This window comes from Eumetopias jubatus, unplaced genomic scaffold (genome assembly GCF_037043125.1).
Source record: "Eumetopias jubatus isolate StellerSeaLion01/CBP00866 unplaced genomic scaffold, mEumJub1_p1.0 scaffold_3, whole genome shotgun sequence".
NCBI lineage: Eukaryota > Metazoa > Chordata > Mammalia > Carnivora > Otariidae > Eumetopias > Eumetopias jubatus.
Genome location: NW_028274809.1, coordinates 39,269,020 through 39,295,486, shown reverse-complemented (window position 1 = coordinate 39,295,486; position 26,467 = coordinate 39,269,020). Strand labels below are relative to the sequence as shown.

The window sequence follows — 26,467 nt, the reverse complement described above, 5'->3', positions numbered from 1 at the left end:
GGACCCCAAAATAATTATCACTGATGCCTGGGGAAAGCTGGACTGTAGGGAACAGGTTTGCTGGCTAGACCTAATTATCACACAAGAGGTATTATTCTCAACTCTTAATTCAGTTTTATGACATGTAGATCCTTGCACATAATATAGTGTTGTACAAATACCAATACCAAAAATTTTATTTAATTTGTATTCATTACATTCACCAATAAAATATTGTTCAAAGGCTCTTTTTTAATGAATATATTTGTCTTTGAATAAAATCATAAAACATTTTATTTTGGCTTTTATTTTAATGCCACACATACAAAAAGCTTCTTAGTATGATTACTATCTTCCAGTGAGAGCCAATAGTAAAAGATGGTTATCCATGGGGGGACAGTACTCACTTGAAGGAGGTAGTACTGACTTTTGGATGATGATTTTTCTAGCCAAGGAAATAAATCTCTTCTGAGATTAAAAAAAAAGGAGAGGACAACTTCGTAGCATCACGTTTGCATGACAGATGAAGTTAGAGGGAGCAGTGATTTAAATACAGCAGTTGGAAGCTAAAGCCATATCCACTGCAAAGAAAACCATAGCCATTCTACAGGAAAAGGTACACAAGTGGAGTCTCAAGGAAGAGGAAGCTATATACGGACAGAAACTAAATAAACTGCTGGCTATCCTTTGCTTTAGGAGGAATCACAAGCTAAACAGGAAAAACACAACGTCAATAGATGTACCCATTTGAATCTCCCAAGGGCTAACGCTTTTCCTCGTTATATTATGGCGAGAATAAAGAAAGGGGTATTTCTTTTAAGTGATTGTGCCACGGATGAGAAAGAATGCACACAGAGCTACACTGGTGTTGAGGATCCCCTTGTCCAGGTTATGAATAGAAGGTCCACAGTTACCTTTGACACACAATTACTCGGTGGCTCTATTCCATGCATAAATCTTTTATCAAACATATCACTGAAATATGAGATTAAAGAACCCCAGCTGGTTCCCCACCCCTGCCTTTGTGGGAATGCCTCTTACGATGCAGTTTTCAACCATACGAAACAGAATGTTCTCTTAGATATACAAACTTCCCCATTATGTTGTTGTGATAATCAAAATGCTCAACTACCAAAAACTTTTCAGAAAATAAAAGTGCACTGACACTCTGTGTAAGAGGAATAGCATTATCTCACTGATTTATGTCCTTGCTTCCTTCTACTTGTCATGATAGCATATGCTTTTTATGGTCAAATTCTGTAAATAGTTTTAGAAAGGATAAATGGAAAGTTATAAGTAAGTTGGAATAAGATAGAAACTTATTTCAAAACTTATAAAATAATTTCTTACTGATAGACTACCGTGTGAGATCTACATTACAAGAATGTGCTCAGCTGAAGACCCAGGGTGTCACTAAAAAATAAAAATCCTTACCAATCTTTAGGAGGTTAGAGACTTTTAAGACTCTGAAAAGCAGAAGGAAAAACAAAAACAAAACTGAAAACTACCAACTGGGGCCAGCAGTTTTCCCCTCTGCTAGGATCTATTAAGGTCCTGTCAAATCCCTGAAGAATAATGATACTGTTGGATGCCTTGTTCAGGCAGAATAAATCATCCAATATCTCTGATGGTGGAAATTTAAAGATATGTGAAATTGCTGTAAATAATAATGTGGGGTGTAGAGCAAAAGTAGAAACCTTCTTGAGTTTCCTCTTTCTTGTTTTTTTTTTGGGGGGGTGCGGTATCTTGACAGGAATAGATACCGACTAAAAGCTCGTATGAGCGCATGCGTGTGTGTGTGTGTGTGTGTGTGTGTGTGTGTGTGTTTGGGGCTAGGGCTGGTGGGAAAGAAAAAAAAATAGAGTTCTCCTTATTTTGTGGTTAGCAAAAGAGGAGAAATTTACTTTTTTGTTTTGTTTTGTGGTCTGGAATCTCTAAGATCTCTCAGTGGACAACTGGGGAGTTTATTTCTGCAATATTATTAACTAAAACTTCTTACACAAGACTCTCCAGTGGACCATGGATTACTGAACTGATGCCATAATATACAAATATACAAAATGAGATAGCTCATCTAATTTTTATAATTTTCTTGTGATTGAGAACAGCATGCTTGTCAGGTTGAGAAAAGCACTGAGACTTGGGTTAGATATTAACTACTGTAAAACTGGGATTTTTGTGTAGGCAATGTTTGTAGTCATACTTGAAATTACATTTACATGTAGCCTTAGCCTTTAGAAACTTTAGAAGGTAATGACAATTTTTAAAGCTATGAGAGACTAACAGGAGATGGGGAGTGGGCAAAATGGGGAGAGGGGTTCATAACATATAAACTTCCAGCTATAAAATAAATAAGTCATGGGGATGTAATGTACAGCATGGCAACTGTAGTTAATACTGTATTGCATATGTGGAAGTTGCCAAGAGATCTTAAAAGTTTTCATCACAAGAAAAAAAATCCTGTAACAATGTGTAGTGATGGATCTTCACTAGACTTATTGGGATGATCATTTCACAATATATACAAATATTGAATCATTATGTTAAATGCCTGAAACTAATATAATATTGTATATCAATTGTACCTCAATAAGATAAAAGATATGAGAGACTAAGAACATAATAAGAAGAATTGGTAATTTATTTTCAAATCAACAAAAACATCTCTATCTCTTTCTGTGTATATATGTATGTATATATATTCACTGTATGCAAAGTACTATTCTTTATATTTAAGCAGTAAGGAGGAGACATAATGAGTTGAATAAGATCCATATTTGTAAGGAACTTATAATCTAATTGGAAAATAAAGCATAAAGACTTGAAAAGTCAAATTATAGTACAAAAGTCATATAAAGGACAGTGTGATACACTACATAATTATCAATTAGTGTCTAGAACATCAGTTATTACACCTGGATGTGTCATTGGAATTAGATGGAGAGGTTGTAAGATATTAAATGCTTGAGTTCTCCCCCAGACCTCCCGAATTAAATAACTGGACAGGGTATAGGAGGATAGGAGGCATAAATTCAGAGAAGGGAGAAGGGTTGGGGGAGAGAAGACCTGGCATTTTACACTTTACAAAGCTTCCCAGGTGATCCTGATGAAAATTTTGGTACAACTGAGTGATATTGGAGAATCACTGCTGTGAGCCAAGATGGCACCACAGGACAAACATTTCTACCAGTAAAGGTGGCATATGAACCAAATGAGCTTTGAGTTATGTCAAATTTTCAGCAAAAACTCACATCTTTTTCCATCTCCACTGATACCTACAACACTGAGGTTGAGAAATACTAGCCTAGATCTTGAGAGCAAGAGCTCACAGTGCAGCTGAGAGGCTTCAAGGAGGTATAGCTTGCATTGAGTTTTAAAGGAAAGACCTTCCTTGCCAAATGCACAAAAGAAAAACTTGCCAGGGAACAGGAACAGCATGTATTCAGGAAAGTAAAACTGGACTTAAGTGTGACGCATTGAAGAACTGTTTAGAAGAGAGGGTTCATGCATAGGAATACTGGATGATGAAGAGGATCAGATTCCCTCCTTGGATTCCACTGTGTTTTTATTATGAAAAATGTGAATACTGAGCCTAGGATTTTATGTCTCAATTCAGTGAACTCTTTTACTTTTGTTTACTCGAGCTACACTCAAAAAGGTTAGTGTCTTATTATTTTCATTATAATCTGAACATCAAGGATGTATTGTTGGCTATGAATTTTTATTTCTTTTTCATATTCCTTCTTTAAAGAGGGTGGTTCTAGGTTCTTTAGTAGTCAATCTTATTCAATCTTCATACTTAATAGAGAAAAATCAGGACTACAATGACCTGGTTGTTGATGACAAAGTCTTTGTGCACAAGATGTCTTTGTTCAGACTGCCAGAAAGAAAGAGTAAATTTCCAAGATGATTATCAGTGTTCCTGATGACTTAATAGTTGGGGCTTATGGAACTTGAACCAAATACCAATACTGCAGTTACCTGAGTGAATGATTCCTGGTAAGATCAGGTTGACGCTCCTGTAGAATTTCAAAGATGTTGGGTTGGCGCAGAAATGCAACAATCTTGTCATTGTAAGCTGAAAAAAAACAGAAATTAAAAAAATACTTTAAAAATCTGTTATTAGGTTTATGCACATAAATCCAAACTTAAAAGTCAGTGTTTTTGGTTAATATTCCTTGTACTAAAAGTCATAGTTCAGAGTCACTACAGATGCTTAAAATCCAATTTGTGTCTACCTGTTATATGACTATTGGACTTAGATCTAATAGGTGTGACTTAAGCACTAATTAAATTCATCTGATAAGTCATATTTATTATCAAATTGCAGGATGAGGTCACTAACAAGATTCTAGATATTGATAGTTTTTAGCTTCTGCTTACCAAAAGCCTCATAAGCAAGTGTTAGAAATGAAAAACTACTATCTTCTGATTAAGTATCAGCCATCCAGAGAAGTAAAGAGGCAGAATAAGAGTTGCCAAAATACAATAGTGATCTGAAAACTGAAGACACTGATGAAAAAAACTGAAGATGAGGCAAATGAATGGAAAGCTATACCATACTCATGGATTGGAAGTCTTAACACGGTTAAATGTACATACTCCTCAGAGAACTCTACAGATTCAACAAAATCCCTATCAAAACACCCTTTTTTACAGAACTAAAACAATCTTAAAATTTGTACAGAACTACAAAAGACCCATAATAGCCAAAGCAATCTCATGAAAGAACAAAAAAGCTAGAGGTAACACAATCCCAGATTTCAAACTAAACTACAAAGCTATAGTACTTAAAATGGTGTGGTATGGGCACAAAAACAGACACACAGATCAGCAGAACAGAGAGCCCAGAAATACAACTATGCTTATATGGTTAATTAATCTACAATAAAGGAGGCAAGAATGTACAATAGGGAAAAGATAGTCTCTTCAATGAATGGTGCTAGGAAAACTGGGCAACTACATGCAAAACAATGAAATTGGCCCACTTTCTTATACTATACACAAAAATAAACTCCAAATGGATTAAAGACCTAAATGTAAAACCTAAAACTATAAAACTCCTAAGAGACAGTAATCTCTTGGACATTCGTCTTAGCAACATTTTTCTGGTATGTCTCCTCATGAAGGAAAATAAAAGCAAAAATAAACTATTGGGACTACATCAGACTAAAAAGCTTTTGCACAGCAAAGGGAATATCAACAAAACGAAAAGGCAGTATACTGAATAGAACATATTTGCAAATCATATATCCAATAAGAGGTTAATGTCCAAAATATATAAAGAACTCATTCAACTCAACACAAAAAAAACCCCACAAATAATCCCATTGAAAAATGGGCAGAGGACCTGAGGAGACAGTTTTCCAAAGAAGACATACAGATAGCCAACAGACACATGAAAGATGCTCAACATCAGTAATCATCAGGGAAATACAAATCAGAACCACAGTGAGATATCACCTCACACCTGTTAGAATGGCTGGTATCAAAAAGACAAGAAATAACAAGTGTTGGCAAGGACGTGGAGAAAAGGGAACACTTGCTTACTGTTGGTGGGAATGTAAATTGGTGCAGCTATTATGAAAAACAGTATGGGGGATCCTCAAAAAGTTAAAAACAGATATATCACATGCTCTAGTAATTCCACTAGATATTTACAAAACAAAACAAAAACACTAATCCTAAAAATATACGCACCCTCTGTTCACTGCGGCATGATTTACAATAGCCAAGAGAGGGAAGCAACATAAGTATCCATCGATAGATGGATGAAGGTGTGATTCTGTATATATTCTATATATAATAGTACATTACCCTGCAATAAAAAAGAATGAAATCTTGCCATCTGCAACAAAATGAATGGACCTAGAGAGTATTATCTAAGTGAAGTAAGTCAGACAAAGACAAATATGGTGTGATTTCATTTTTACGTGGTATCTAAAAAAACAAAACAAATGAAAAAACAAAAAAAATCAGAAATAGACTCATAAATACAGAGAACAAAATGATGATTGCCAGAGGGGAGGGGGCCGAGAGGACAGACAAAACAGGGGAAGGGGATTAAGAGGTGCAAACTTGTAGCCACAAAACAAGTAAGTCACGGGATGAAAAGTGCATCACAGGGAATATAGTCAATAATATTGCAATAACTTTGTATGGGATATACATTGAGTAATGTATAGAATTGTGGAATCACTATGGTGTACACTGGAAACTAATATAACGTTGTGTGTCAACTATAATTAAAAAAAAAAAAAACAACAACAGTTGTCAGCAACAGCTACTACCAAAATGTAGAGGACAAACCATTCACAAATATTACGTAGAAATAAATGCCATTAAGCCACATGTAGCTATTCACCAAACCAACTATACCAACAGCTACAACACAATTGGCATTACCAACTATGTACATAACATCAAAAGAAAAATGTATGTATGTCAAGTCTGGCTAATGTCCACAAAAATTTAAAAATAATTAATTACAATTCATTAAGGGCTCTAATAATTAATTTCTCTTTTGTTAAGAAAACTAATTGGCTTACTTAATATTATTCATCTTGATTATATCTGTTTCTAATCAGAAAAATATATTTAAATCACAGAACTGAATGTCTGGATTCTCAGACATCTGTGATCCTAGTTCAGGCAACACTCTTATGTTCATAAATATGACCAAGGAACATGCCTTGCTTAAACTAACAAATGATCAAACAAAAGAAATATCATGCTCTAAACATCTGTCAGTTCAAATTTCAGCTGTATCATGCTGCCTTTGCATACATATTTTAGTTAAATGTGAATAAAATAAAAAAAATACTATCTGCTAACATGGAATCCCACTGTCAAGCTTGAAGTGTACCTACCAGTACATTTCATCATATATAAATAATGAAAACACTTAAAAAAATTTTTTAGAAAACATTTTTATAACTGCAATTTTGTCAGTGGGTTTTTACATTCCATCCACAATCAGAGACTAGATAACTTTTTGAGCAACAATTTTATAAGGTTTTTAAGTTCTCCGTGCAATATTTAGTATCCTATTAGTAACAGCATAAATAGACTGTTAGACTTGGATCCAAGATTTCTTTTTGTCCAGTGTTTGTCAAATTTCTTTACATTTCATGTTAAAGTTTTCCTTAAAGAAGTGAAAATTTTAAGGTAAAAACAGACCAATGGAGAGCTACTCAAACTTAAGATGAAGCCAGGAGCCCATATGGCCTCCTGCCATCTGTCTACTCCACCTGCCTTAGGGCTCCAGGTGTGAAAACTGGCCTACTTCAACCTCATCATGTGAATAATAATTCAAGTTGTTCTTTAGGCCTACTGCCCCAATTCATTTATTTTGGAGTCTCCTGCTGCCTTGTATTTGCTACAAATACATAGCTCTTTACCAAAACCTTAAGAATATGCCATCATTGCTTTCTTATTGTGAGGCTACTCTAGGTTCACACCGTACTTAAATTCGGTGTCAAGCATTAGATATATACTAAATATATGCTTGTCCAATGCCTCATTTGAAATGACCACATAATATATTTGCCTTAATAGCTTATTTTCCTTTAACCTCAACAATCTAACATAATAGCTCTACTAGAAAAGGTAGAGTAACATAAAAAAATCTCATCACATAGGATTTTACACGACATGAGTGCTTTGCGATTCAAATCAGTTTCTTAGGGATAATGAAACAGTTCTCAGTACAGGGCAAAAGTAGCAGGCTGACAGAGTGCATGATTCATACTGATATGAAAAGCAAAGATAAAGATTTCTGGAAAGGGATGACATACCCACTGGAACCATATCCTGGTACTGTGGCCTACTGACTGTATTGAACGTACTCGATGGCCTGGGAAGAACTGGTGGGCCTGTATGTCGAGAATCTTCTCCTACCTGCAAACCAGAAGCATTATTTATGTTGTGCACCAAGACCCAGAATGGTTTAAATCAGCACACCAAGCCTAGTTCAAAATACTTGACAACGAGCATTACGGACCAACTGATCAGAAAAGATGCCAGCTGAGGAGCCAACACAGGGTTCTCAGGAGCTCTGCTTTAGTGGCTGGATTGAGGGGAGGGGTTGGGACGTCCATGTCCTTGAGAGGGGCTGGGGCAGTGACCAGGGGGTACAGGGGTAGGTCCATATGCATACAATTATTGGAGCTGTAGAAGCTAAACAGCAGGCCTGTTCACCAGGAATAACCTCTACTTTGACAGAACAAAATCCTGCAACAATACATCGGAGAGGGAACTTGGGAAGTACCAGTACCAAGTTATTCCCTCCTTTGGCCAAGGCAGGTTAGGGAATTCCCTGCTCAGCGGAGGCTGAAGAGCAGCAAGCTTCGTGTGGGGTTCTGAATTGGTGTATTATCTCCTCAGGAGCAATTTTACACACCTATTAGAGCACCCGGTACAACAGCTCTTTCTGGTTTGAACCTCCCACACCAGGAAGCTAATCATAGCAGGTGTGAAAGAGCTAAATAGGATTGCCCCAACCTGAATTATTTATTGTACCTATTACAGATTTAGAAACTCATACATACAACAAGTCAATGAACAAAAATGTCCTTTAATAGTCTTCTCAGTAAACTCTAGCATTGCTTTAGCTTCTGTTTTAGCAACCCCCTCCCCATATTACAGAAGTCTTTTCAGACAACAGTAGAAAAGAAGTATTAGAGAGTAAGAGGGGAAAAAAAGGCAAAATAACATATTGGATTTAGAAATTGGTACTTTAAAAATAGAGCTTCTACTCCACTCATTCAAACCTCCACAACCATTTTATCACACTGTATCTGTGCGGTGTTTGGTGAAGGTTTTTCTAAAGGCCCTAAAACTAAAAATACTGTTCCCACTCTACACTGCTTGCTTGTCCCTCAAGAATACTCTCACTCATTCTTCACAGTGTAATTCAAACAGCCCCTCCTTGATGAAGCCTTCCCTTCTGTTCAAGCTGACTTTAAATGTACCCTTCTCTGAGCTCCCACAGCACTTGGTATACATTTCTTAAGCAGCTGCCATTATCACCATTTTATAAAGCGTTTTCATTCATATTTTTATTCATCTGTATTATGATTAGTTTCATACATTTGCTCCTTAATAAGAAAAAGAAACATATGTTATTTGTATCGTTCACACCAACCACTATGTCTCTACACTGCCAGTGTTTGGTAAGAATTTCTCTGTTGGATGGAAGATACACCAACATTTCTACTACCTGTGATATTTGCTAAATGAGGATAAGAGAGTAGATGGAAAGACTCCTGTGTATGACTAGAAGTTTCTCGCTCTGTTTCTCTTGAATTATTGGCTTTGAAGAATAAAGTCAGCCACTCTCAGAGGAGATTCGATCATTAACGACACCTTGTTTGTCAGTCACAGAATTTATCACTTCAGTACATGAACATATACTTTTACTCCTTGTCAGTATGTGGTCATGCGTCATTATTTCCCAGAAGAGACAAATGTCTTCTCTTCAACAACCCACTTCTTCAAACCAGACCGTCAGACGGGGCAAGGCCAGATAAGTGTGTGGAGCACTGCAGGCGGTGCCAGAAAGCACATTCCCGTCAATGGTCTGGCAAGGCTGGGGCTGACGGCTGAGTCTTTGTGGGGTTATCCCGGTTCCATTGCTCAGTCTCCATCAACACGAAGAGATATCCTCACTTAAATTTGAATGTGTACCTTAGGATCCCTCTACCCCAACAGGCTATTACTAGACCATGAAAATAACTCAAGTCCTGAGACCGAGGAATTGAAAGAAAAAGGAAGGTAGCTATAAATCTTATGCAAGTAGTCCTGACCAGACCCAGCAGCCAGCTCCATACTGTGAAGTCGAGATAAGGCCAAGTGGCTAAAGTGCACTGGCCTTGTGATAAAAGTCAGGCAGGGCCCTAATTATGGTACGTATCACACACAAGGTCCAAAGGTGAGAGGTCTGTTCTGCTTCTAAGATAAATGCTGTTTGCATCATCCAGTTCATCACTAATGGTTTCCATGGCAGCAAAGTAAAGATTGATCAACTACTCATAAAATATAAATATTTCTGTGCATACCTCATCCTGCAATAGATTTATATATCACTTTTATATGAGCTTCTCAAGTATACTCTTCTATGTATCAGCAAACACACAAGTATGTAAATCACGAGGGGAAATTCCAAGAGTAGAATTTTGATGAATAAAATCCAGTTATTTATCGCATTCATAATTTTTCTTATAAGAGAGGTTACAAAAATATTTGATCTACAATATAATACTGAAAATATAATATGCACATAGACATGGAAAAGGCATATAGGAAAAGAATCTTAATTCTTTTTGCCTGAGCACAATTTTTAGAAACAATGTATACCAAGCAATGATAAACATTCAAGGCATAAAGCCAGTATTAAAGAGAAAAAAAGTTGACTTAAAACATTCCTTTTATTTAAGCTACTAAAGAAAAAGGAAAACAGGAAGTGATTATTTCCTTTTTTTTTTTTTTTTGGTTAGGCTATTCAAGGGCCCCCATGTGGTTACCACAGGTCACTACAAGTCAGCAAAGTTAAAGCGAGGTAGAGCTGTTAGTAATTAATTCCGCCCATTTTCTCTGGGCTCTTAGAGTACATGAATCAACTCTCATGGTGACTTTAAAGAATATTAGTGAGGACACCACCACCCCATAGCATTGGCTGAAGATTTTAATCCAATCCAGCAACCCTCACTTCAAAAACCTCCCTTATATGTAACTGACATTTTGCGCACTAAAAGTTACATTTCGAACCTTTTGTTCATAAGTTTGATGATTGGGCCTTTGTGTGACACGAGTCTCCCTCAAACCTCATTACAACTCGGCATATTACCCATCTGACGTGGAAAAAAAAGTTACATTTATTTTTTCCTATGAAGCTACCCTTAGGTATGTACACAAAAGGCTTTACCGTCATCCTCTCTAGAACATTTCTTAACATTGAGAATTTTCTCTCACCAACTTCTGAATGTAAAAAATTCTCTGCATTCTTCAATCTTTCCTCATATATCCATCTTTCAAAGTTTGTAAATTAGGCTCTGTGTATTTCCAGAGAGGCCCTGTCAACATTGCAACACTTTCCAGTCTTCAAATGATAAAGCTCTAAACCAAACTAGGAAAACAAAACAAAACAATAATAAAAAGCCCGCCCATTTCCACAGCCACCGCATCCCCGTGGCTTCCACGAAGCGCTTGCCGAGGGCGGGGGGCGTGGGACTCACCTCGCCGGCACTGTGGCTGCGTTGCCTCGTCAGGTGCTGCCGATGAACCAGCGCGCTTGTGGGTCTACTGCTCTGGAGCGGGAGCCGGGGGTCGATAAAAGTGGTGGTGCGGGAGTTGTGGTCGACAAAAAATGCCTAGGAAACAGTCCCCTCAGTCAGTTGTCAATTCTTGCCACACACCTGTCTTCGCTGACCTATCACTGCTTCTCTTAACTGGTGCTCCTTAAGTTCTTACTGCTCTCCACGGTTATTACAAAGTTCTTATTTATCACTTGACACTTCAACCTCATTGACCTCTCCTACACTGTCAGCCCTCAGGCTCCCAACTTTCCCAGAGTAGTGTCTCCTACATTTGTCCCATCCCAGCCTGATGACCATCCTAGTATTTCAGGGCTTTCTCTTACACATGTATCAACAGTCTTCACTTGTTCCACATCTCCACAACCTTATTCATTTAACCGGTACCTCAGTATCGAATATTCTTTCTAAATGCTTTGATTACATTACTGCTCCAATCCAAAGCTTCCACTGGCTACCCATTATCTAGAAAAAAAATTCTGACAAAATTTGGCAGTTTTCCAAGATTTTAAAATCTCCTTCCCATTTGCCTCTCCAGTTTAATCGGTGATCACACATTACATACAAATTTTATCACCTGCAATGACTTTGGGCAAGTCACTTAAGTTCTCTGAGCTGTAGAATTCTTATAAAAACATTTCTCCCCCCATACTGTGAAAGAAGGGAGGAATCATGTCTATGGTGTTTACTGCAGAATTCCCGATTAGTGAAATCACAAATGAGCATAAACTGTTTCCCTCACTGTTGCAGTAAGGACTGCATATAACGTAGAAAAGCCTTTTAAAATTCTTTTTGTTTAATTCTGAAGCTCTACACCAGTGCTATTTATCACTGTCATTAGGAGCCGAATGGTGTAAGTCTTCAAAGTAAAATTCGCTCTAGGGAATAATGAAGCCCATTATCTCAAGGACAATTAGAAAATGTAAGTTTTCCATGATCAGATAAAGTTTATTAGGTCATCAAGATAAAAGAGACTATTAGGAGAGCCGGGAGACACATTACCTATTAGTCAAGTGTCAGGGCACATGATATATGCCAATAATCTAAGCCAAAAAGAACTGACTTCTCAAACTGATGGAGCTCAATTAAAGTACTTTAAAGACTAGGAAGGAGAAAACACCTAGGTAAATCCCAGGTTTAGATGATATATTTATGTCTATTAAAAAAATCACCTTTCCATTATGAAACAAAATATTTCTGTATATACATAATCAGGAAACAGGGAAAACAATTTGTAGGTAGCTCCCAAATAGGAAAAAAAAAACCACTTATTTCTTTGTAAGGAAATAACCTTAAGCAGTAGATGTACTAGAAGACAAAGCAGAGAAATATACTGATTGAGAATTCTTGCCAGTCCTTCCTTTATTCCCTCCTATTTATTTTAATTAATTAATTAAATTTATTATTTTTTTTTTTACTATGTTCACTTAGTGAGCATATAGTACTGTATGCTGGCTAGTCCCTTCTTTCAATATCTGATTTCCAGGTACAAAGACTGAATTAAGTGGAAGTCTTGTAGGAGATGATGCCATCAGCCTCACATCCCTGGGTAATGCTCCCTTTTTCCTAACAGGTCAGGTGGAACATCTATCTTCTCTCATCTTGTAAAAATAAAACAAAATAAAACAAACAAAAAACCACCAATGATAAACTCTATATAGGCTTATATTGGCAGGTTCTGGTCCCAAATGTCACACTGGTCCCCATTTGATTTGGGCTTCTAATACATTTATACATCATTTCTGCCACTATTCAAAATGTCATACAATAGAAATTAAATTATTTTGACAAATGGACATTTCAAAATAATAAATATTATAATCAGCCACATATCTTTATGAAATTAAGTTTTTATTAATAAAGCAATAATATGTCATGTTTTTTAAGGGAAAAATACAGAGAGTGCTAAAATAGAATTGCCTATTTACCTAATTTCTTAGGAATGTTTTGAAGGGATGGGTAACCATTTAGAGGTAACAATGATGCACTTGTAATTATAAGGACAAATGGGTGTGTACATCTAGGTCAGCTGTGATTTATATGTAGTGTCATAGTATAATTTGATGTTAAGAGGCTTGTCTAAAACCAATTCTCTAAAGAATTATACTGTAAATGCCTTGAGGGCAAGGACTCTTTCTTACTCATCCTGTTATCCCTGATAGCTTTTGGAACTGCATCTGGGGGAAAGATGCGGGCTTAGTAAATAACTCTAAAATGCTAATATCTTGACTAAAGTACAGAGAGACAACTCATAATGAACTAATCAAGTAATAAAAGTCACATTCTTTTACATAAGCACAGAAATACTTAAAAGATCTTAAAAAAATAAATGAGGTGTGTGTATGTGTGTGTGTGTGTGTGTTTATGTGTGTGTGTGTGAAAAGCTTGGAGAGTTAAAGACTATAAAACCACAGATAGGATAGAAGTTTTTAAAACATCCCATTGTAGATATGGATAAACTACCAAGTTAAAACTTGAGAAGTGGGAGGCAAAGTAGTAATTAAATGGTTGGGATCTAAAAAAAGACAAGGCTGGTTCTGAGCGTTACCTCCACCACTTACTAGTGACATAACCGTGAGCAAACTACTTAACTTTTTTAAACCACAATATCTTTTCTGTGAAATGGGGATAATAACACCGACATCAAAAGAAGGTTAAATGAGATGGTTCTTATAAATTTTTTTAACATAGTGCCTGTGACCTCTTAAATGTTACTATTATTAGTACTAATAATAAGTTTTAACTTCTAAGACGTTTTTCCCAGGATCACAATGTATCTTGCTACATTCCATACACAAGGCTCAAAAAAATGGAGAACTAGGGAAACTAGACTTCCTGAGCTCCTTGTAAGTGTATGTGGCCCAGACTAAGTTATGGTCAATGTGATGTAAACAGAGTGTCACATGATACTTCTGGAAAATCTCCTTACCAGGAGATTTTTACAAGGTCAAGCCTTCCCCTGTCCTTCATCTTTTCTGCTCCCTGGGAGAAGGATGTAATTGGTGGAGCTCCAGCAGCCATACAGAACCATAAAGATGAAAGATTGTTGAGCAGAAACTGGAAGAGGCCAAGACTCTCACAACTTGAGAAATCACCTCAAGAGCCCCAGACTGTCTACCTCTGAACACCTTTATGTGAGTGAATAAAAGCTTGTATATTAAACTTTGTATGGGTCTCTGTCACAATGCAGCCAGAACAAATCCTGATATACTGAAGTCTCCGCAACTCAGAGGAAACATGGTCTTCCTTAAATTCAAAGCATAGAAGAACACATAAACCAGCAACCACCATTATAAATAAAGATTTTCATTATTCGGTAAATAATGATATCTCGTTGTTCACCTTCAATATAGTTGGGTAACAGTTCTGATTTAAGTGAGATGTATAGTTGGGAACCTATAAAGCTGGGATTTGAATTTATCTTTCTGTCTGACTCCAAAGCCCAATGAGTAGTACCTCTTTCCCCTCGGTCTCCTTTTCATATATCATTTTGTTTCCATTCTGCCTTCTGCTCCCTATCTTTTCCTTTTCATGTTCCTCCCACTCCCCTCATACTGTATGCTGTACATGATTTTGGAAAGCATTTACGTATTTATTGAATTAGGCTGGCAATAACAGCCACTCACAGTTCTGGGCCTTAATACCGTTTCACCACTGAAAAGGCTGCCACTAATGTCAGACAGCAAACTGTACGTACTCTCCACAGTTTGCACTGTTAACCATTTGGAGGCATGGCTGTAGGTGGGGAATAGGTGATATTTGTATCCCACAAAGGGTTCAGTTTCAGAGTCAAATAGAATGTGCATACTGTTGGGGCGCCTAAGTGGCTCAGTCGTGAAGCGTCTGCCTTCGGCTCAGATCACGGTCCCAGGGTCCTGGGATCGAGCCCCGCATCGGGCTCCCTGCTCAGCAGAGAGCCTGCTTCTCCCTCTCCCGCTCCCCCCGCTTGTGTTCCCTCTCTCGCTGTGTCTCTCTCTGTCAAATAAATAAATAAAATCTTAAAAAAAAAAAAAAGAATGTGCATATTGTTGACACATGCTTTCTAAGTCTGCCAAGTACTTGGGGAAAAAGATCTTGATTAAGACCTCTATTAAATCCTATCACTAGAGCACTAACAGAATGCAGCACAAAGAAGCAATTACTTAGCATGTATTTTGCCTTCGCCCCACCCACTGTGCGACCATGGACAGGTTTCCTTGGTGCTTTGCTTTATCCCCATAAAGGGGACTACTCAGGTCACAGCTGAGTTGTGAAAAATGTATTCTACTTTAAAGTAGAGAGAAAAGCATAGAAAACTTACTGTGCAAAATTTAGGTTCGCCATTTCTATTTGTGACACACAAATCAATTATGTCAGAAAAGTGGATCATTTTCCCACAGGATATCCTAAGTAGTTTAAGCCAGTAACACAGTTGACCTAGTACTTTTTTTTTTTTTTTAATTTGGGTCATTTTTTTTCTGTCACCATCTTGAATAGTCTGCCTTTATTTATGGAAGCATTTAACATGTATTAATAAATTCTGTGTGGGTAAATAGCATGTTGAGAATGTAGACTCTATGAAAAAAACAGCTGTATCAAAAAATGGGTCTTTTTCAGATTAGCCATAGCAAAGCAAATTTTGAACAACATAGATTCCCTACTGTTAAGTTTTATTAAGGAAACTGACCCAAGCTTCACAGTGCTGGACCAACTAAGACTAACAACACAGTCAAAAACTGAAAGGAATGCAAATACACAAACTCAGATCTCATTTGAAAAACTTCTTCCCTTTCATTGCTTCAGGGCATGGTCGAGTCAGGAAATATGGGCTAGTTGGAGCCAAGTGATATTTTAGTGAGGCCAAACAAAATACGCTTCTCTCTTTACACAATTCTTTCTATTTTTTTAAGCTTCTATTATTTAAAAAAAAAAAGAAAAAGCCATCAGTATTTGTGAAGAAATACCAACCTCAGGCTCAACAAATCTAAGTTACAGAAGTTTGAAATTGTTTCCAGTTAACATTCTGCCAAACCAGGAATCCATATTAAAAGACCATGTAAACAGAATAAAACGAGCACTTGTAACTATGCCACACAAAGAAGATCAGCTCTTCTATCTTCTTCTAAAGAGCTATGGAAAAAGCAGGCAGTTCCAGATGGTGGCACAGGAAGATCCTGAACTCACTTCCTCCCACAGGCACAACAAATCTATAGCTACATGTGAAACAATTCCCTCTGAAAAGAACATGAGAACTAGCTGAACAGCTCCACAACAAAGGATAAAAGGGTCATTGAGATGGGTAGGAGAGGCAGAGATCTTGCCAAAACTTCCATCCCCAGTGTAGCAACCACTGGGAGGGGTCTCACAATGGAACTCCTCTGTGAGGGGTTTTTGCCTCACATTAGGCACCCCAACCCTTGGGACCGGAGAGACAAGCTCCCAAAACATCTGGCTTAGAAAACCATCAAGACTTATATCCAGAGGAACCATAGGGCTGTAGAGAACAGAGATTCTGCTCTTAAAGGGCTTGTGTGCAGACTCACTTGCCCTGGGATCCAGCACAAAAATAGCAGTTTGGAAAGAGCCTAGATCATATGTGAAGAAACTCATTAATCTCAAAGCATCTGCCAAAGGGCAAAAGTTTGTTGGGACTCTCTCCAGGAATGGAGGTACTCATGGATGCCATTTTTGCACTCTCACTTTAACTTGCTAGGGCCAACCCTCCAGCCCCACCCTGCCTTATTCCCTCACACTGCTACCGCTACTGGCCAGAGGCAGCAGGTGAGCACCCCATCCCCTTTCACTGCTTTTGCAGCCCTGTCTCCTTCCCAGCTTCCCCCACAATGCTCCAAAGCCAGTGGGTGTGGGCAGCCCACACAGGGGATAGCCATTGAGTACTGGGCTCTGGTGGCCAGGGGAGATAGCATTTCTGGACCCCGTGGAGCTGAAACAAATGGAGAGGCAACTTGAAAGATAATCAAGAACTAGGGCAAGTTTAAATGATAAGGTTAATTGCCCACATAGGGACACCCCTTCAAGACTGGGAGAGAGGGCACCTGGGTGGCTCAGTTGGTTAAGCGACTGCCTTCGGCTCAGGTCATGATCCTGGAGTCCCGGGATCGAGTCCCACATCGGGCTCCCTGCTCGGCGGGGAGTCTGCTTCTCCCTCTGACCCTCTTCCCTCTCGTGCTTTCTATCTCTCATTCTCTCTCTCTCTCTCAAATAAATAAATAAAATCTTTAAAAAAAAAAAAAAAAGACTGGGAGAGATGGCTGTTTTGCCTAACACATGGAAACAAAAAGTCAAGCAAAATGAAGAAACAGAGTTATATGTTCCAAATGAAAGAACAAGATAAAATTCCAGAAAAACACATTAACGAAATGGAGATAAGTAATTTACCTGACAAAGAGATCAAAGTAAGGGTCAAAATTTGCTCACTGAACTCAGGAAAATGGATGAACATCGAGAAAACTTCAACAAAGAGCCAGAAAATAATAAGAAAACACCAAAGAGCAGTCACAGAGCTGAAGAATGCAATAACTGAACAATAGCTGAATACAATAACTGATAATACATTGGAGGGGTTCAACAGCAGACTAGATGAAGCAGAAGAATCCGTGATTTAGAATACAGGGTAGTGGGATTCACTCAAACAGAGCAGCAAAAAGAAAACAGAATTTTTAAAAGTGGAGATAGTTTAAAGGACCTTTGGGACAGCATCAAGCAAAATAACATTTGCATTTTAGGGGATACCAGAAGGAGAAAAGAGAAATAAAGGGCCTGAAAACCCATTTGAAGAAATAATGGCTGAAAACTTCCCTAACCCAGGGAAGGAAACGGACATCCAGACCCAGGAAGTCCGGAGAATGCCAAACAAGATGAACCCAAAAGACCCACACTAAGACACATTATAATTTAAATGTCAAAAGTTAAAGATAGAGAATCTTAAAAGTAGCAAGAGAAAAACAACTTGTTATACAAAAGGGAACCCCCATAAGACAATCAGCAGATTTTTGAGGAGAAACCTTGCAGGCCAATAGGAAGAGATATGATGTATTTAAAATGCTCAAAGGAAAAAACTTCCAACCAAGAATACTCTACCTGGCAAGTTTATCATTCAGAATTGAAAGAAAGATAAAGAATTTTCCAGACAAGCAAAAGTTAAAGGAGTTTATTACCAATAAACTGGCTCTGCAAGCTCAAAAGAAAGGGTACTGATTAGTAATAACAAAACATACAACAGAAAAATCTCACTAGTAAAAGTAAATATATAGTAAAGGAAGCAGATTAATCACGTATAAAGCAAGTATAAAGGTTAAAAGACAAAAGTAGTAAAACAACTATAACTATGATAATTAGTTAAAAGATACATAAAAGACGTAAAATGTGACACAAAAATGTAAAATGGGGGTGGTGGTATAAAAATGCAGTTTTAGAATGCATTCAAACTTAACTTGCTATCAACATAAAATACAGCATTATATATATAGACTGTTATATATGAGCCTTATTGTAACCACAAAGTAAAAACCTATAGTAGATATGCAAAAGATCATGAGAAAGGAATCTGAGCATTACACTACAGAAAACATTCAAACCACAGGGGAAGAAAGAAGAGAAGAAAGAATGAACAGAAAGGAACTACAAAAAGCCAGAAAATAAACAAAATGGCAGTAAGTACATATCTATCAATAATTACTTTAAATGTAAATGGACTTAAACTCTCCAATCCGAAGACGCAGAACAACTGAATGGATAAAAATATATATATCTATACGTTGTCTATAAAGGACTCACCTTAGATATAAGGGCACACACAGACTGAAAGTGAAGGGATGAAAAAGATGTTTCATGCAAACAGAAACCAAAAGAAAGCTGAAGTAGCTATACTTACATTGAACAAAACAGACTTCAAAACAGAGATTGTAATAAAACACAAAGATGGGCCTTACATAATGATAGAGGGGTCAATTCAAGAAGATATAACATTTGTAAATATTTATGCACTCAACATAGGTGTACCTAAAGCAAATATTAACAGACCTAAAGGGAGAAACTGACAGCAATACAATACTACTAGGAGACTTTAATACCCCGGTTTACATCAAACGGTAGATCATCCAGACAGAAAATCAATAAGGAAACATTGGCCTTAAATGACACAATAGACAAGATGACCATAATAGATACACGTATAACATTCTATCCCAAAGTAGAAGAATACACAGTCTTCTCAAGTGCACATGGAATATTCTCCAGGAGAGATCATATGTTAGGCCACAAAACAATTTTCAATAGATTTAAGAAGACTGAAATCATATCAAGCATCAATAGTATGAAGCTGGATATCACTTACAAGAAAAATGGGAAAATCATAAATATGTGGAGATTAAACAACATGATACTGAACAACCAATGGGTCAATGAAAAAAATCAAAGGAGAAATTAAAAAATGTCTTTAGACAAATGAAAACAGAAATACAACATACCAAAATCTATGGGTGCAGCAAAACCAGTTCTAAGAGAGAAGTTTACAGCAATACAGGCCTATCTTAAGACACAAGAAGAAACTTAAATAAACTATATATATATATCTAAAAGAACCAGAAAAAGAACCAACTCCAAAGTTAATAGAAGGAAGGAAATAATAAAGATAAGGGAGGACATCAATTAAATAGAGACTAAAAAAACAACAGAAAAGATCAATGAAACTAAGAGCTGGTTCTTTGAAAAGATAAACAAAATTGACAAACTGTTAGCTAGACAGACTAAGAAAAAAAGGGAAGGGTGCAAATAAATTAAATCAGAAATGAAAGAGAAGAAATCACAACTACTACCAAAGAAATAGAAAAGAATTATGAGAGATAAGTACATGCCAACAAATAGGAAAACCTAGAAGAAATGGATAAATTCCTAGAAATATACAATCTTTCAAGACTGAATCATGAAGAAATAGAAAATAGGACTGGACTGATTATTGGTAAGGACATTGAATCAATAATCAAAAAACTTCCAACAAACAAAAGTCTAAGACCAGGTGGCTTCACTGGTAAATTCTACCAAACATTCAAATAATATTTAATACTATCCTTCTCAAACTCATCCAAAAAATAAAAAGGAGGGAACACTTACCAAACTCATTTTGTGAGGACAGCACTACCCAATACCCAAACCAGATAAAGACACCACAGAAAAAAAGAAAGTTACAAACCAATATCCCTGATGAACCCAGATGTAAAAATCTTCAACAATATATTAGCAAACTAAATACAACAATACATCAAAAGAATTATATACCATGATCGAGGGAGATTTATTCCAAGGATGCAAGAATGATTCAAAATCTGCAAATCAATGTGATACACCACATTAATAGAATGAAGAATAAAAATCATATGATCATCTCAATAGATGCAGAAAATGTATTTGACAAAATTCAACACCTATTTATGATAAAAACTATCCACAAAGTGGGTATAGATAGAATGTACTTCAGCATAATAAAGGCCATATATGACAAGCCCACAGCTAACATCATACTCCACGCTTTTCCCTTAAGATCAGGAAGAAGACAAGGACGCCCACTCTCATCACTTTAATTCCTAGTATTGGAATTTTATACCTAGTATTGGAAATCCTAGCCAGAATAATTAGGCAGGAAGAAAAATCCAAACATCAGTATCCAGACAAATTAGGCAGGGAAAAAAAAATCCAAACAGTAGTATCCAAACTGGAAAGGAAGAAGTAAAACTATCATTATTTATGATCACATCATTTTATATAGAGAAACTCCTCAAGACTCCACTAATTTTAGAACTAATAAACAGATTGCATAAAGTTGCAGGGCACAAAATCGATATATAAAAATCTGTTGCATTTTTATAAACTAACAACAAACTATCAAAAAGAGAAATTAAGAAAACAATCTCATTTACAATTTCATCAAAAAGAATAAAATACCTAGGAATAAATCTAACCAAGGAGATGAAATATGTATACACTGAAAATTACAAGACATAGATCAAAGAAATTGAAGAAGACACAAATAAATGGAAAGATATTCCATGCTCATGGGTTGGAAAAATTAATATTGTAAAAATGTCCATACTACCCAAAGCAATCTATAGATTCAATGCAATCCCTATCAAAATTCCAGTGACATTTTTCACAGAAATGGAACAAACAATTCTAAAATCTGGAACAACAAAAGATCCTGAAAAAACAAAGCAATCTTAAGAAAGAACAAAGCTGGAATGAATCACACACCCTAATTTCAAAACCTATTACAAAGCTACAGTGATCAAAACAGTATGGTATTGTCATAAAAACAGACTTATAGGTCAATACAATAGAATAGAGAGCCCAGAAATAAACCAAAGCATATATGGTCAATTAATTTGTGACAAAGGAGGCAAGAATATACAATGGGGAAAGAATAGTTTTTTCAATAAATGGTGTTAGGAAAACGGGACAACCACATGCAAAAGAATGAAACTGGACCACTGTCTTATACTATTCACAAAAATTAACTTAAAGACTTGAATGTAAGATCAGAAACCACAGAACTCGTGGAAAAACACATAGTGGTAAGTTCCCTGACATCACTCTTGGTAATATTTTTTTTGGATCTGATTTCAGAGGTAACGGCAACAAAAGCAAAAATAAACAAATGAGACTACATCAAACTAAAAAGCTTCTGCACAGCAAAGAAAACCATCCACAAGATAAAAAGGCAACCTACTGAATGGGAGAACATATTTGCAAATCACATGTTCAGTAAGAGGTTAATATCCAAAATATATAAGGAACTCATACAGCTCAATAACAAAAACAAAAACAATCGATTAAAAACTGGGCAGAGGATCTGAATAGACATTTTTTTCCAAAGAAGACATCAGACAGCCAACAGGTACATGAAAAGATACTCAACATCACTCATCATCAGGGAAATACAAATCAAAACCATAATGTGATATCACTTCATACCAGTCAGAATGGCTAGTATCAAAAAAGACAAGAAATAACAAGTGTCAGCGAGGATGTGGAGAAAACTGGAAGACTTGTGCACTGTTAGTGGGAATGTAAATTGGTATGGCCATTGTGGAAAACAATATGAAGTTTCCTCAAAAAATTAAAAAATAGAAGTACCATAAGATCTAGCAGTTCCTTTTCTGATTATCTATCAAAAGAAAATGAAAACACTAATTCAAAAAGATATATGCATCCCCATGATTATTGTACCATTATTTACAATAGTCAAATATGGAAACAACCTACCTGTCCACTGATGGACGAACGCACAAAGAAGATGTGGTATATAGATATACAATGGAATACTATTCAGCCAGAAGAAAAGAATGAAATCCTGCCGTTTGTGGCAACATGAACAGACCTTGGAAGTATTATGCTAAGTGAAATAAGTCAGACAGAGAAAGACAAATACTGTATGAGTTCACTTATACATGGAATAAAAAACAAACAAAACAAAACTTATAGATAACAGAGAATAGATTAGTGGTTGTTAGAGCAGGGATGGCGGGTGTAAAATGGGTGAAGGAGATCAAGAGATACAAACTTCTAGTTACAAAATATGTGTCATGGGATACAATGTATAGCATGATGACTACAGACAATAATGTTGTATTGCAGATTTGACAGTTGCTAAGAAAATAAATCTTAAAAGTTCTCATCACAAAAAAAAATGTAACTTTGTATGGTGACAGATGGTAACTACACTTATTGTGGTGATCATTTTGTAATGTATACAAATGTGAATCATTATGTTGTATACCTGAAGCTAACATAATGCTGTATGTCAATTATACTTCAATTTAAAAGAAAGGGAGAGGTATGGAAACAAAAGAACAACAATTTATAGGTTAGAAGCACTGTATATTGAATCTGTTCTTACTTCTGGCTTCTCTACAAAGTCTTAGAAATGCTTTAAAAAAGTTAATTGTAAACTAATTTTTATAAAGAATGTATTTACTTACACAGTCTCCCCATTCCAAAATATAAATCACTTCTCAGCTCCTGGCTCCCTCCCTAGTATTTCTCCAATTATTAGGAATAAATGTGTTATTATTTTCTTTATATTATATCCCAACAGAACACTTAGCAATAGCAGAAATGAAAAGGCTGAATGATACAGTTTATTATAAGTAAAAATAGCCATGCTACTGTTTTCCACCACTTGGTTCATCTGGAGGGAGTGATCCCAAACATTCCGTAACATCTGTATTAGTCACACGAAAGTTAAAGCAGGTTATTTTGTTAAACTGCTATGATCAGAGACTTAAAGCTGCGAGGAGACAAAACAGGAATCTGTGGTGCTCAAGCTAGAGTTCTGGAAACAGCTGGTCAGTTAGCAGATGTGGATAAGTCCAATATTCCCAACACTTTAAATATAAAATGTTAGCACAAGGATATTTTATGTGTTGGGAGTGGTGGTATTTAGGTGTTGGAAATATAATAGGAGAGCCAGTGATATGCTGGGGATGGCATGTACCAATTCATGACAGCTGATTGTGAGATTTTTTTTTTATTATGTTATGTTAATCACCATACATTACATCATTAGTTTCTGATGTAGTGAGATTTTAAGGGAATATGCTGGCAGCCTGAAATGGGCTATAGTGGGGGAATCTACCCCGTGGAAAATGGCAAATGTTACAAATCAGCCTTCTTCCACACTTCCCCTGGAGAGCCGGGTTTTAAACATTTACCAAAACACATCACTAGAGAAGACTGAGGATAGAGTTATCCAAATCAGCCCATTTTCGGTACAGCAGAAAGTCACTGCCATGAAATTTTAAAATAGCATATTATATTGCATAAAAAAGATCCAGTACAGATCGTGAAGACAACTGTTTAAAACTAAAAGGCAAAGGCCATCTCCATACTTGGATAGTTCCTTCAAGATTCCATGAGTCTAGCATTTTACTCAGAAATACACTCACAAAACCAATCTCTGCTCTCTTCTCTCTTTCAAAAAGGTACACTGTCCCAGAAGTATTCTTTCCTGTTGTGTTCTATGTGTATTTATGTGAGTTAATGCTTAATCTAACACCCTTTTACCCCGTTAAAAAATCAGCAAGAGATCATTTAAAATCCACATGCTATTTACAAGTTTAGAACTTAATTCCATCTCCACCTGGACTGCTGTATAACTTCAGGTTATTAAACCAGGTAGCCACTACAAAGAGGTATTGTTTCAAAGCAATTAAAGAGATGTGCCACAAAAATAACAAATATAGTCATCAAACTAACAAAAAGTGTGTTTTTCAAAGTGTAGAGCTTATCCTAAGATATTTTAGGGATTCACTTGAGACTTCCAAATACTAAGTTGCATTGTACTCATTGAGATGAACCTGACCCAATAAGTTGTGGCTATCAGCTTCATGTGGGATACAACCAAAATCTATGTCATCATTGGGTCAACCTCTGCAGCCACATTGGTTATTACAGTCTGGTAAAATGAGAATCCTTTAGTAGGCTCAGACTGTGGAAACTTTCACTGTACAAATATTTGTTCTCTTCTCAAAATCTATCCTCATAACCATAACTGCTACTTGCCATGGTCATCTAAGTTGGGTATTTGGACCATTCTGCTACTCAAACCCCCAATCTGACATCCAAAGTCACAAAACTCTGGGATTACTGTGTTTGGATACAGAAATGGATGTCAATTTAGCTAGGAGATAGACCATATGATTTTTGTAAGAAAAACTACAAGAGGCGTCTTCTTCCTGCCTTGTTTTCGGCCTTTTTGCTCTCAGAGCCGCTGATAGCAAGATGTCTTCGGGAAATGCCAAAATTGGGCATCCTGCCCCCAACTTCATAGCCACGGCTGTTATGCCAGATGGCCAGTTCAAAGATCTCAGCCTATCTGACTACAAAGGAAAATACATTGTGTTCTTCTTTTACCCTCTTGACTTCACCTTTGTGTGTCCCACGGAGATCATTGCTTTCAGTGACAGGGCAGAAGAATTTAAGAAACTCAACTGTCAAGTGATTGGTGCTTCTGTGGATTCTCATTTCTGTCACCTGGCGTGGATCAACACACCCAAGAAACAAGGAGGACTGGGACCCATGAACATTCCCTTGGTATCAGACCCCAAGCGTACCATTGCTCAGGACTATGGAGTCTTAAAGGCTGATGAAGGCATCTCCTTCAGGGGCCTCTTTATCATTGATGATAAAGGTATCCTTAGGCAGATCACGGTAAATGACCTTCCTGTAGGCCGCTCTGTGGATGAGACTCTGCGACTGGTTCAGGCCTTCCAGTTTACTGACAAGCATGGGGAAGTGTGCCCAGCTGGCTGGAAGCCTGGCAGTGATACCATCAAGCCTGATGTCCAGAAGAGCAAAGAATATTTGTCTAAGCAGAAGTGAGCGCCGGGTCGTTTTAGGGCTGGGCTGCAGGGGGTGGCCATGAAAACAAAATCTCTCTTGTATTATTGTCATGCTTAGAACATAAGACTTTAGACTGTGCAGATGTGGTATGGGGACAGGACAGGCCTTTTCTGCAGGGGTTGGGGAGGCCAGCCTTTCTTTTCTGGAGAGAAGGGCCTGAGCTGTTATGGGGCAGGCCAACTGTATGTACAGTAGCAGGGCATCACGTTTTGTCTTTTGTTTCTATTAAACTTGAACCGAGAAGAAAAAAAAGAAAAGAAAAGAAAAAGAAAAACTACAAGAAACTATGAGAAAAGACATTTCACTTTAAATAAAAAGATGAGGGCGCCTGGGTGGCTCAGTTGGTTAAGCGACTGCCTTCGGCTCAGGTCATGATCCTGGAGTCCCGGGATCGAGTCCCGCATCGGGCTTCCTGCTCAGCAGGGAGTCTGCTTCTCCCTCTGACCCTCTTCCCTCTCGTGCTTTCTATCTCTCATTCTCTCTCTCTCTCAAATAAATAAATAAAATCTTTTAAAAAAAATAAATAAATAAATAAAAAGATGATTAGCATTTTTTTATTTTAAAAAATGAAGTTTATGGGTGCCTGGGTGGCTCAGTTGGTTAAGCAACTGCCTTCAGCTCAGGTCATGATCCCGGAGTCCCAGGATCGAGTCCCGCATTGGGCTCCCGGCTCAGCAGGGAATCTGCTTCTCCCTCTGATGCTTTCTCTCCCCGCTCATGCTTTCTCTCTCTCTCTTTCTCTCTCAATAAATAAATAAAATCTTTTAAAAAAATGAAGTTTA

At 37.0% G+C, this 26,467-nt stretch overlaps 1 protein-coding gene and 2 pseudogenes across 1 annotated transcript in view; 2 read left to right on the top strand and 1 right to left on the bottom strand.

The window, feature by feature from the left end:
• The window catches only part of HECW2 (HECT, C2 and WW domain containing E3 ubiquitin protein ligase 2), a 215,578-nt gene that overhangs the window by 59,855 nt on the left and 129,256 nt on the right, over positions 1-26,467 (bottom strand). The window contains exons 14-16 of the mRNA XM_028123706.2: positions 11,214-11,348; positions 7,776-7,878; positions 3,961-4,057 (exon numbers count right to left, since the gene is read on the bottom strand). Of these exons, the coding sequence (XP_027979507.1) occupies positions 3,961-4,057; positions 7,776-7,878; positions 11,214-11,348 (335 nt within the window). The remainder of the gene's footprint in view (positions 1-3,960; positions 4,058-7,775; positions 7,879-11,213; positions 11,349-26,467) is intronic.
• On the top strand, positions 10,744-10,835 carry LOC114226227 (small nucleolar RNA U13; annotated as a pseudogene).
• Positions 25,014-25,676, top strand: LOC114224497 (peroxiredoxin-1 pseudogene; annotated as a pseudogene).